General features: G+C 44.7%; 2 protein-coding genes across 2 annotated transcripts; one reads left to right on the top strand and one right to left on the bottom strand.

Moving 5' to 3' along the window:
• LOC310668869 (anaphase-promoting complex subunit CDC26-like) lies at positions 1–1696 on the top strand. Its single transcript, XM_083422230.1, has 2 exons — positions 1–248; positions 1265–1696. Exons 1-2 carry the CDS (start codon positions 168–170, stop codon positions 1436–1438), a joined length of 255 nt encoding a protein of 84 aa, XP_083278356.1. The 5' UTR covers positions 1–167; the 3' UTR covers positions 1439–1696.
• Positions 1697–1796: 100 nt separating this feature from the next.
• LOC310668868 (barrier-to-autointegration factor-like) lies at positions 1797–3703 on the bottom strand. The gene has a single exon (XM_083422229.1). It carries the CDS (start codon positions 3479–3481, stop codon positions 3221–3223), a length of 261 nt encoding a protein of 86 aa, XP_083278355.1. The 5' UTR covers positions 3482–3703; the 3' UTR covers positions 1797–3220.
• Between the last annotated feature and the right edge of the window lie 7524 nt (positions 3704–11227).

Here is an 11227-nt window from a genome sequence, read left to right as displayed (position 1 = left end):
GGTTATGCGGAGCGAGACCTTCCAGGTTGCTGGCTGGCGACGTGGGGCGTGGTGGGATCGAGCCTCTGGCGTCGGCGTCTGAACGAGAGGTGCAGGTGAAGAAAAGAGCGGGGAGCTGCTGCGCACGCGCGAGAGAGCCGCGGTGTGGGGAAAGGTCTGCTTGCAAGATGCTGCGGCGGAAACCGACGCGGCTTGAATTGAAGCTGGACGACATCGAGGAGTTCGACGGCGCCCGCAAGGAACTCGAGGTGGGTGAGTGGGTGGTTGGCTGCGGGACGGCAAGGCGCTCCTTGCCCACCTTTCTTCGGTATTGTTGTTGTTGTTTGCGCACTCTGCACATGCTTAGAGATTCTCTTGGCCTTGCTTTCTCTTTTCTTTTTTAAAAACCTGTTTCTCCTCACAAGGGGAGTAGCCATCCTGTTTGTTATTGAGCTGCCCGGCCCGGTCTTCTCTCTCCCACTCAGGAGGGTACCGAGTATAGTAAACAGGCGGTGAGGTAGAGCCACCCGCTGGAGTTGGGCGCAGTCCCCCCCCCCCCCCCGTTCTTACTTGGGTGGAACATGCACAAACAAGCTTATAAAATTATGCACAGTACGGAGAAAGAACACTGGCTCCTCAGGGCTGCCATTTGCTTGTTTTAATAAAAGGTTGTTGGCTGGGGAAAGGTCGCAGCTCAGTGTCAAAGGGTTTTCTTTGCATTGAGAAGGTCCCAGGTTCAATTGTGAGTATCCCCAAGTAAGTCTGGAAGAGCCTTCCTGCCTGAAACCGTGGAGAAGTGCTGCCAAACAGGGTGGACAATACTGAGCTAAGTGGATCCAATGGTCTGACTCTGTAAAAGGCAGCTTCCTGTGTTTTGTTCGATGACCATAAGCTCAGCTGTAAAGCATTTCCTTTGCATGCAGAAGCCCCCAAGTTCAGTCTCCCAGGTAGGGCTGGGAGACTCCCTGCCTGAAATCCTGCAATATTGTTGTTAGTTAGAGTAGACAATACTGAACAAGATGAAACAATGGTCCAATTTGGTATAAAATGGCTACTTATATTCCTGTGCAAGAAGGTGTGTTTGTGCGTACACAGTAGCAGATCTAAATGCCAAATTATACTTGAGGTTGCCTCCATGTTAGCCCCCTGCACTCACGAGTAAAGGTGTTTGGCCCCTTTCTGTGGCAGAACCTTTTGACAGCTTGCAATGTCTTAAATCTGAAAGCAAAGAATCGATTGTCCTGGAGAAGTTTTCTTTAATTATGCTTCCCATTTGTTTCCACAGAGTCGTAGGAAGCGCGAGGAGGTGGACATGGTGGGAGCCAGCGATGCTGAGTGTGCGCTGGGACTCAGCACTGATCATAAGAGCCGGGAGCAGATGATACATGACCGGATTGGCTACAAACCCCAGCCCAAACCAAACAACCGTTCATCTCAGTTTGGGAACTTTGAGTTCTAGAGCCCAAAGGGTGGACAGTGGCAGTGCCTGGTACCTGTGAACTTTGGAAGAAAGCAGGAATTTGTTTCAAGAGCCCAACAAACTCTGTTTAGAAATAGCAGAAGAGACTGAGCTTCTCTCCTCTATGTTTTAAATGGAGTTCCTCCTTCAAGCAGAGCAAGTCTTTCTTTCCCTACAAAGATGGGATCTTCCTTACTTGATGGTTTCTTTTGTGCAACCTTTCTAGGCTGCCGTGCTTAATAAAATATTTGTTTTTAACTTTGCATGCTTCATTGTATAAACATAGATGGACATTTTTACTTGTGAAAGAGACCTTGAGCCTTGCTGGCGGGTGCAGCAACAGAAGTGAAATTGAGCATTTTTTACTTTGAGGTAGTTGTAGAGTGGGTTTATTTACAACTGAGAGGCCCTAGATTATTAGTGGAAGAGCAGAGACTGGATATGCAGAAGGTCCCAGGCTGAACTGCTGACATCGCCAGTTAAAAATGCTTCTGAGTTGCCAGCCTGGGAAATGACCATTTGCTGCCTGTATCCCTGGAGTAGACAAGGAGTGCGGAAGCTGTGGCCCTCCAGACAGTGCTGAATCATAGCTCTCATCCTCCCTGACCACTGAAATAGGGTGGCTGAGGTTGATAGGAATTAGGAGTTTACCATTGTCTGGTGGACAGTGGCAGAATTTTGTCTACTTTAGAGTGGGCTGTACTGAGTTAAGTGGACGAAAAGTCTGACTTCGAAGCAAAATGGATTTGGGGGGCAACCACACTATATTCCTCAACTTTCTCACACGAAGATGGAGTTGACCACGGTTATGATCAATATGGTTTTATTTTCGGGGTGAAACAAGGTACCAAGATCTACTTGTTACAGAGATGCTCCAAAGGTGCAGGAGATGTTACTTAGTGTTTGAGGATTCCCCCTCCCCTTTTGTCTTGGGAAGAAGGCATTCTGTCTAAAGCTGCTGCATACTGACAAATTAATCTTCCTGCAAAACAGTATGCCACAAGAGGCTGCCTTATAAGTCCATGGGTTGCAATAAAACATCTGCTCCTGCCTTTTGTGCTTGAATTCTGTGTGATCCATTCATAAGCAATGGGCTGTAGGCAATGCTCGTCCTACTCAGAGTAGATACACTGACATTAATGAACGAGACTAACTTGGGTCCATTAGTTTATTTGGGTTTACTGATTAGAACAAGCGTTAGCTGGTAATGGTTTTCTGCAAAGAATTCTGGGAGCTGCCGTTTGTTAAGGGTGCTGAGAGGAGTTGTTTTAGTTAACACAGCTGATTTTTGGTTCTTGCCAATAAACTGAGTAGCATAAAAATTATAGCGGGGATCAAATACTGGAGAGAAATCACAAAAATAATAATCCTAATAACATCTTTTGTCTTCAGAATTGACGGGTAAATCTCAGTCTAATTGGAGCTCAAACAAAGGTAGTAGGGGAACTTCCATTATTGTTAGCAGGCAGGTCTGGTTCTGGAGTTGGGTGGCCTAACAGTGAGGGGGGGTGCTATTAAAGCCACATAAAAAACAACGACCTACTTGATGTTTAGAACATTTGATGTTTCTCAATCCTCTCCCTGGAGGAAAAAAGATTCAGTTACATTAAAAGGCAGCCATGGCTTCCCCCCACCCCACCCCAGTGTTGGGAGCAATAGCCCTCAGCAGCTTGTGTAGATGTTGGGAGGTTTATAAGAAGTAGGTGCTGAGAGAGATGGGGAGGAACAATCTCTATTCAACTACAAAAGCCCTCACAGCATCCACCAGGCTTTGGCCAACAATTACAAGAAAGCATCATACCATTCCTTCAGGCAGCCATAACAGTCTCTGGATTGCTTGGCGTTGGCACCGCATGTGTCCTTCAGCCACTCGCGGAAGAGGTCCTTCAGCACTAAGAACTGTCCCAGAACCATGTACGCCTTGTCAAAGCCTTTGTCTTCCAGCTTCCTGCCAAGTACATCTCCAATGCCAACTAAAGTACCAAGAGACTTGTCCCCCATGGGCTCAGCCATGAAGTCCTGATGCTTCTGACTGGTGGTCATGTTGCCTGCAGCTCTGCCTGCTCTCTCGCCTCAACCACTGCTCCCACCAAAGGGTGCTGAGAGTTGTTAGAAGACCCACTATTCTCTTCACAGAGCTACAATTCCCAGAGTTCCCTGTGAAGAGGGATTGATAAACTGCTCTGGGAGCAGAAAAGGGGTTCTCAGCCCTCTTAGCAAATCAGTTCCCAGGATTCTTTGAGGGAAGCCATGACTATTTAAAAGAATAGTATTTTAAATGTGTTTTGTGAATGTGGCCAGTATACAGGTGAAACTCGGAAAATTAGAATATCGTGGAAAAGTTCATTTATTTCAGGAATTCAGCTTAAAAGGTGAGAGCTGGACCATAAAGAAGGCTGATCGCCGAAGAATTGATGCTTTTGAATTCTGGTGCTGGAGGAGACTCTTGAGAGTCCCATGGACTGCAAGAAGATCAAACCTCTCCATTCTTAAGGAAATCAGCCCTGAGTGCTCACTGGAAGGACAGATCTTGAAGCTGAGGCTCCAATACTTTGGCCACCTCATGAGACGAGACGACTCCCTGGAAAAGACCCTGATGTTGGGAAAGATGGAGGGCACAAGGAGAAGGGGACGACAGAGGACGAGGTGGTTGGACAGTGTTGTCAAAGCTACCAGCATGAGTTTGACCAAACTGCGGGAGGCAGTGGAAGACAGGAATGCCTAGCGTGCTCTGGTCCAGGGGGTCACGAAGAGCCGGACACGACTAAACGACTAAACAACAACAATATATGAGATAGACTTATGACATGCAAAGCGAGATATGTCAAGCCTTTATTAGTTATCATTGTGATGATTAGAATATTAAATGAAATCAGCAAAATAAGGACTGCAAATAGAGCAAATCTCTTTTCTGATAAGAACAGCTTTTGCATCTCATTTGGAAACCAAGGACCCAGAGTCTGGAGGAAGAACGGGGAGGCACACAATGCCAGATGCTTGAAGTCCAGTGTGAAGTTTCCACAGTCTGTGTTGATTTGGGGAGCCATGCCATCAGCTGGTGTTGGTCCACTGTGCTTCATTAAGTCCAGGGTCAACGCAGCCGTCTACCAGGAGATTTTGGAGCACTTCATTCTTCCTTCCGCAGACGAGCTTCATGGGGATGCTGACTTATTTTCCAGCCGGACATGGCACCTGCCCACACTGCCAAAAATACCAAAACCTGGTTCAATGCCCATGGGATTACTGTGCTTGATTGGCCAGCAAATTTGCCTGACCTGAACCCCATAGAGAATCTATGGGGCACTGCCAAGAGACAGATGAGAGACATGAGACCGAGCAATGCAGAAGAGCTGAAGGCTGCTATTGAAGCATCCTGGTCTTTCATAACACCTCAGCAGTGCCACAGGCTGATAGCATCCATGCCACGCCGCATTGAGGCAGTAATTGATGCAAAAGGGGCCCAAACCAAGTACTAAGTACATATGCATGCTTCTACTTCTCAGAGGTCCAAAATTGCTCTATTTGCAATAGAGCACATGTTAAATGCACATAAGATGCAAATTGCCTGTTTTGTTTTGCTTACAGTTATACATAAGATATAAGCCAAGATTAGCCACACTAGAAGAGACTGGTTTCCTCCCATCTATATAAAATGAAAGTTTAAGTCTCCTAAAGCTGAGAGCACACCGATACTAGTTAGGGCAGATGTGGGGAAATCTGTGGCCTTGCAGATGTTGGGACTCCATCTCCCATCAGCCCTAAGCAGCACGGCCCCTGGTCAGAAATGATGGGAACTTTTGTGCAGCAGTGCCTGGTGGGCCCAAAGGTTCCCCATCCCTGTACTCTAGTATGAGCATCTTGCCTGTAAAGGGATGATTCAGAGGTTGGAAGCTGCTTGCACCTAGCTCAGTTACCTGCCATCTACTATAGACTTTCACCTTTTCGAGTGACTTAGTTTATAGTGAAATGTTAAAAACACATAAAACACAACAACATAGACCTGGGGAAGCCATTTGACTGTGACATTTAAACTAGGACACAGTTTGTTTGCTTCATTCTAAAGACAGACTGCATGCAGAAATTCTGTAATAATCTCACTTTATAAACTTACTAACTTTACTTACACAGTATTATTCATTTGGGGCACGTAGTGATCTTGGATGAAAAGCATCACCCACACTCAAAGCAATTTACAAAAAAAAGGACAACTTGAAGGAAATGGCTATCTAAATTCTACTCTTTTGTTGCCCCCAAAGTCATTTTTTGCAGAAGTCTAAAGCAGAAAAGTGGGTATGATTTTTATATGCAGCGACTGAAAGCCAAGCCTGCTCAAGAAGGGTTGCACATGCCTTTTAAAGAAATTATGCCAAAGAAATCAATCCAGAACATTTCCATTACTGGTAATGGAGGTATACACCTTCAGTCTTAAGTGTTTTATTTCAATTAGGACTCAATGAATGCGGTTGCAGGGAAGAGCTTAGGCAAATTATTTTTTAAAAGCCTCTCTTATTATATGCTAAGCAACATAACAACATATTAAATGACCAACAGTTAAATGATACACTGCTTTCATTTTTAGCTTCCAATAAACTTGCCCAAAGGGCTACTGTAGATGGGGGTAGCCAATTGGAGACCCTCTCCGGATGTTGTGAACTCCCAACTCCCATCAGCCCTAGCCAAAATACACATGAGGCTTGAACAGCAAAACTCTGGGAGGAGTGCCAATAATAATAATTCCTCTCCACCCCTTGGCCCAGGTCGTTTGATTCACAAAAGAACTTTTTACACAGTGTTCATAAGAACCAATCAGATTTCCTCTGAGCATTTCAAAACCCCAACGTGGGACAAAGTCAGATCAGAAGAAATTCTTTTAACGACAAAGAAACTATTTCCTACTAGAGCATGCATATGTAGTTCAGAGTAAATAAAATAGGAATAAAAGGAGGAATGCATTCAGCAAAACCCTGGAGGTCATAAACAGGAGTAAACAGGAGAGGCAGGATGGCAGTATTTACTATCTTCTCGTGAACTCTCTTCCTGGCCCTTAAGATCTATCTAAAGATTAAACTACATCAAAGCTACCTTCTATCTTTATGACCCAGGATGCCTGATGAACAACTGGCCTGTGTGTTTAGAATGTTTATACGTGCCTGTCAGGCGTAGAGAAAACAAATGGCAGAGGTGGAGAGGCTTGTGGGATTCGATCAGAAATTATTGTCAATGTTCATTTTAGAAAGTATCTTTTGATTATTATATAAAATATCCTTCTCCAGATAGGATATTTTTTTGTCAAATCCTTTGGTTATTTTATCCTTTTCAAGGGCGGCTTTTAACTGATAGTACTGCAGCCAGGTTATTCCCTTCTGTTTCAATTCGCTTGTTGTTGTTGTTTAGTCGTTTAGTCGTGTCCAACTCTTCGTGACCCCATGGACCAGAGCACGCCAGGCACTTCTGTCCTCCACTGCCTCCCGCAGTTTGATCAAACTCATGCTGGTAGCTTCAAGAACACCATCCAACCATCTCATCCTCTGTCGTCCCTTCTCCTTGTGCCCTCCATCTTTCCCAACATCAGGGTCTTTTCCAGGGAGTCTTCTCTTCTCATGAGGTGGCCAAAGTATTGGAGCCTCAGCTTCACAATCTGTCCTTCCAGTGAGCACTCAGGGCTGATTTCCTTAAGAATGGATACGTTTGATCTTCTTGCAGTCCATGGGACTCTCAAGAGTCTCCTCCAGCACCAGAATTCAAAAGCATCAATTCTTCATCGATCAGCCTTCTTGATGGTCCAGCTCTCACTTCCATACATCACTACTGGGAAAACCATAGCTTTTACTATACGGACCTTTGTTGGCAAGGTGATGTCTCTACTTTTTAAGATGCTGTCTAGCTTTGTCATTGCTTTTCTCCCAAGAAGCAGGCGTCTTTTAATTTCGTGACTGCTGTCACCATCTGCAGTGATCATGGAGCCCAAGAAAGTAAAATCTCTTACTGCCTCCATTTCTTCCCCTTCTATTTGCCAGGAGGTGATGGGACCAGTGGCCATGATCTTCGTTTTTTTGATGTTGAGCTTCAGACCATATTTTGCGCTCTCCTCTTTCACTCTCAATAAAAGGTTCTTTAATTCCTCCTCACTTTCTGCCATCAAGGTTGTGTCATCTGCATATCTGAGGTTGTTGATATTTCTTCCGGCAATCTTAATTCCGGCTTGGGATTCATCCAGCCCAGCCTTTCGCATGATGAATTCTGCATATAAGTTAAATAAGCAGGGAGACAATATACAGCCTTGTCGTACTCCTTTCCCAATTTTGAACCAATCAGTTGTTCCATATCCAGTTCTAACTGTAGCTTCTTGTCCCACATAGAGATTTCTCAGGAGACAGATGAGGTGATCAGGCACTCCCATTTCTTTAAGAACTTGCCATAGTTTGCTGTGGCCGACACAGTCAAAGGCTTTTGCATAGTCAATGAAGCAGAAGTAGATGTCTTTCAATTCGCTTAGGCCCTTTATTTTTGGATCACTACTTGTTTCCTCTACTAAATCCTTATATGTTAGCCAATCGCTGTTCATATTTATCCTGTGAACCGACATAGATTCCATTGGTGACAGCCACCATGGTGTTTTGGTTACTACTGATTTTTTACTCCTCTCCCATACTTCATATAATGCCCTTCTCACAATATGATTTAAAAATCCTTTGTGGGATTTAACCTTGTTATAGCCTATGTAGCCGTGCCACCCGTACACAATATTCCATCCCTCCGGATCTAGGACGTCCGTGTTTTTAATTAATATCCAGTCCTTAATCCATGTCCAGCACGCTGCCTCAAAGTACAGTTTAAGGTCAGGGACCACAAAGCCTCCTTTTTCCTTCAACTCTGCTAGCAGCTTAAATTTTATGCGTGGTTTTTTCCCTTGCCAAATAAACCTGGCAAGGTCTTTCTGCCATTCCTTAAAACACTTTACGCCTCTAATTATAGGTATTGTTTGGAACATAAAAATCATCTTTGGCAATACCATCATTTTAACTGTGGATATTCTCCCCCACAGGGACAAATTCAATTTCCCCCAAGTCTCTAATTCTTTTTTTATTTCCTTCCACTTCTTCTCATAGTTGTCCTTATATAAGTTTATATTCTTATTCGTGATCCAAACCCCCAAATCATTTACCTTATTGGCTACCTTTAAACCTGTTGTATTTTCCAGTTCCTCTTGTTCCAACTTACGCAATTTTTTGTTAATAATTTGGATTTTCCTTTATTCAGTTTGAACCCAGAGACCATCCCAAATTCTTCCAGTTGTGCAAGCGTTTATTGGATACTTTCCACTGGGTTTTCAGTGGTTATGATTACATCATCGGCAAAGGCTTTAATTTTGTAGTAACGAGTTCCTAGGTTAATTCCTCTTATGTTTTTATCCTTTCTTATTGCTATTAAAAGTGGTTCCAAGGTGGCAATAAAAAGAAGTGGGGAGAGAGGGCACCCCTGTCTTGTTCCCCTTTCGATGCTGAACTCTTCGGTGATCTCATTATTTATTAGCAATTTTGCTTTTTGGTTATCATATATCGCCCTAATTCCATTAATTATTTTCTCCCCTATGTCCAGATCTTTGAAAGTTTCCAATAGGAAATTCCATGATACTCTATCAAAAGCTTTTTCTGCATCAACCAATAACATAGCCATCTTTTTACTTGGTTTCATTTCCACATATTCCAACAGGTCAATTATTATTCTTGTATTCTCTTTTATATGTCTGGTAAGAAGCCCACCTGGTCTCTGCTGATTATTTTGTTTAGAGTATTTTTTAATCTATTAGCAATCACCCCAGCATAGATTTTATAGTCTGTATTCAACAGGGAGATTGGTCTATAATTTTTCATGTCTGTCAACTCCACTCCCTGTTTCGGGATTAGAGTGATCAGTGCTTCTTTCCATGATTGTGGTATATCTTTCCCTCCCAGTATATTATTCATTATTCTTTGTAATATAGGGAGGATTACTTTTTCCAGGTTCTTATAGTACATTAGTGTGATTCCGTCAAGACCTGACGATGTACAAACTACTTTTGAATTGGCAAAGAAAGGAGGAAGATATCAAAGAAATTACAGTAAAATGGGAGAGGGACCTGGGACATACGATCAAACCCAATATTTGGAATGAATTATGGACTAAAAATATAAAATTCACGACTTGTTTCCTTACAAGGGAAAATCTTATGAAAATGTACTATAGGTGGTACCTGACCCCTGTAAAACTTGCAAAAATAAATAAATCAAACAATAACAAGTGCTAGCGATGTAAGGAACAGATAGAAACATACTACCATATGTGGTGGTCCTGTCTAGAGATACAAAGATTTTGGAACATGATTTATGAAGAGATAAAGAGATTGATAAAAACTACATTTAGCAAGAAACCGGAAGAATTTTTACTAGGAATGGTTTCAGATAATATTCCCAAAAACAAAACTAGGCTAATTATGTACGTGTCAGGGGTTCAGGAGCAGAGGCACAGGAAAGGGAGGAAATGGAGAGCGAGGGGGAGGAGTCCGAAGGAAATGTCAGCGATGACAGCGGTCCGAGGTCTCTGAGTCTTTCCAGTGAATCGGAAGATTCACAGAAAGGGGCTCCCATGGTCAGGGCAAGGGGGGTGCCCAGGGGGACACCCCAGGAAGAAGGGGCCAGAGGGGACTCAGAGAGCAGCAGTTGGAAATCAGGACCAGTGTCCACACCAGAGTGCAGTAGGGGGGAGGAGTCCCAGGCATCGGGATCAGGCGGCGCGCTGCCAGCGGGAGGACATGAGGCAGGACTGGCCACGCCTCCATCGGGGAGCGAGGAAACGGTTGAGAGGAAGGTTGAAGGCTGGGCGCGCGCGCCAAGTTCAAATGTACGGGAGGGCGGCGCAGTTGGCAGCCCGGATAGGGAGCCAGGTCCTAAAGCCCGCCGAAGAGAGCGGGAGGAGTCAGGGGGGTCAACGTCTGTGTCGGAAGAATCCAGGAAGGAAGGGACCCCGGGGGGTAGCAGGACCCAGAGGAGAAAGGAGAGACGGAAGAGGTGGAGTAAGGCTAGAATCTTAAACTGGTGTACAGGGGGCGGAGATTCAGATGGAGCTTCGCCGGTCTAAACCCTAGACGTAGAGCTGGGGCGCTCCGGCTTGAAAATGGAAACAGTACTTCAATAAAGACTTTTGTACATTACTACCGGCTAGCGTTGGTCCTCTGTGAGCTGGGACCTGGAGCCAGCTCTGACAGTAAGCTCCATCTCTAAAAATTTTGCACCAAGAACCTCGTAACGTGAGTGGACGCAGCGAGGGAAGAGGATTGGTGCTTCGCGAGCTCACAAAAGTAAGGCAAGATGACTACAGAACAGCAACTAGCAGACCTGCAAAATGCAGTGACACAACTTAATGCGGAGGTACTTGCATCCAGGAAAAGGGAGGAGGACATGGCTACCGCCTGCAGGGATCTCCAAGCCAGGTTGGAAGTGCTTGCTAAACAGGGACAACCGGGACCCAAATCAGAGGGGATTGGGCTGGGGAGAAGAGGAGGCAGCCTTGTATCTCATTTCGATGGGAGTTTACAGCAGTACCCTAACTTCCGAGCAGACCTGCTGTTTACGCTGGAACTGCTGGAGAAAGACTTTAGAGATGAGCAAGAGAAAGTGGGGTTTATCTTGTCCCATTTGCATGGGGAAGCTAAAGCGTGGCTGCGTAATCTCTGGAGAGATAAGGATCCGGCGCTTCAAAATGCGAATGATTTCCTTAAAGCGATGGATTCGTGTTTTTTATCAAAGATAG

The sequence above is a fragment of the Podarcis tiliguerta genome, assembly GCF_965153285.1.
Source record: "Podarcis tiliguerta genome assembly, chromosome: W".
Lineage (NCBI taxonomy): Eukaryota > Metazoa > Chordata > Lepidosauria > Squamata > Lacertidae > Podarcis > Podarcis tiliguerta.
Note: the sequence above shows the minus strand (reverse complement) of the source record. Positions and strands in the feature narration are given on the sequence as shown.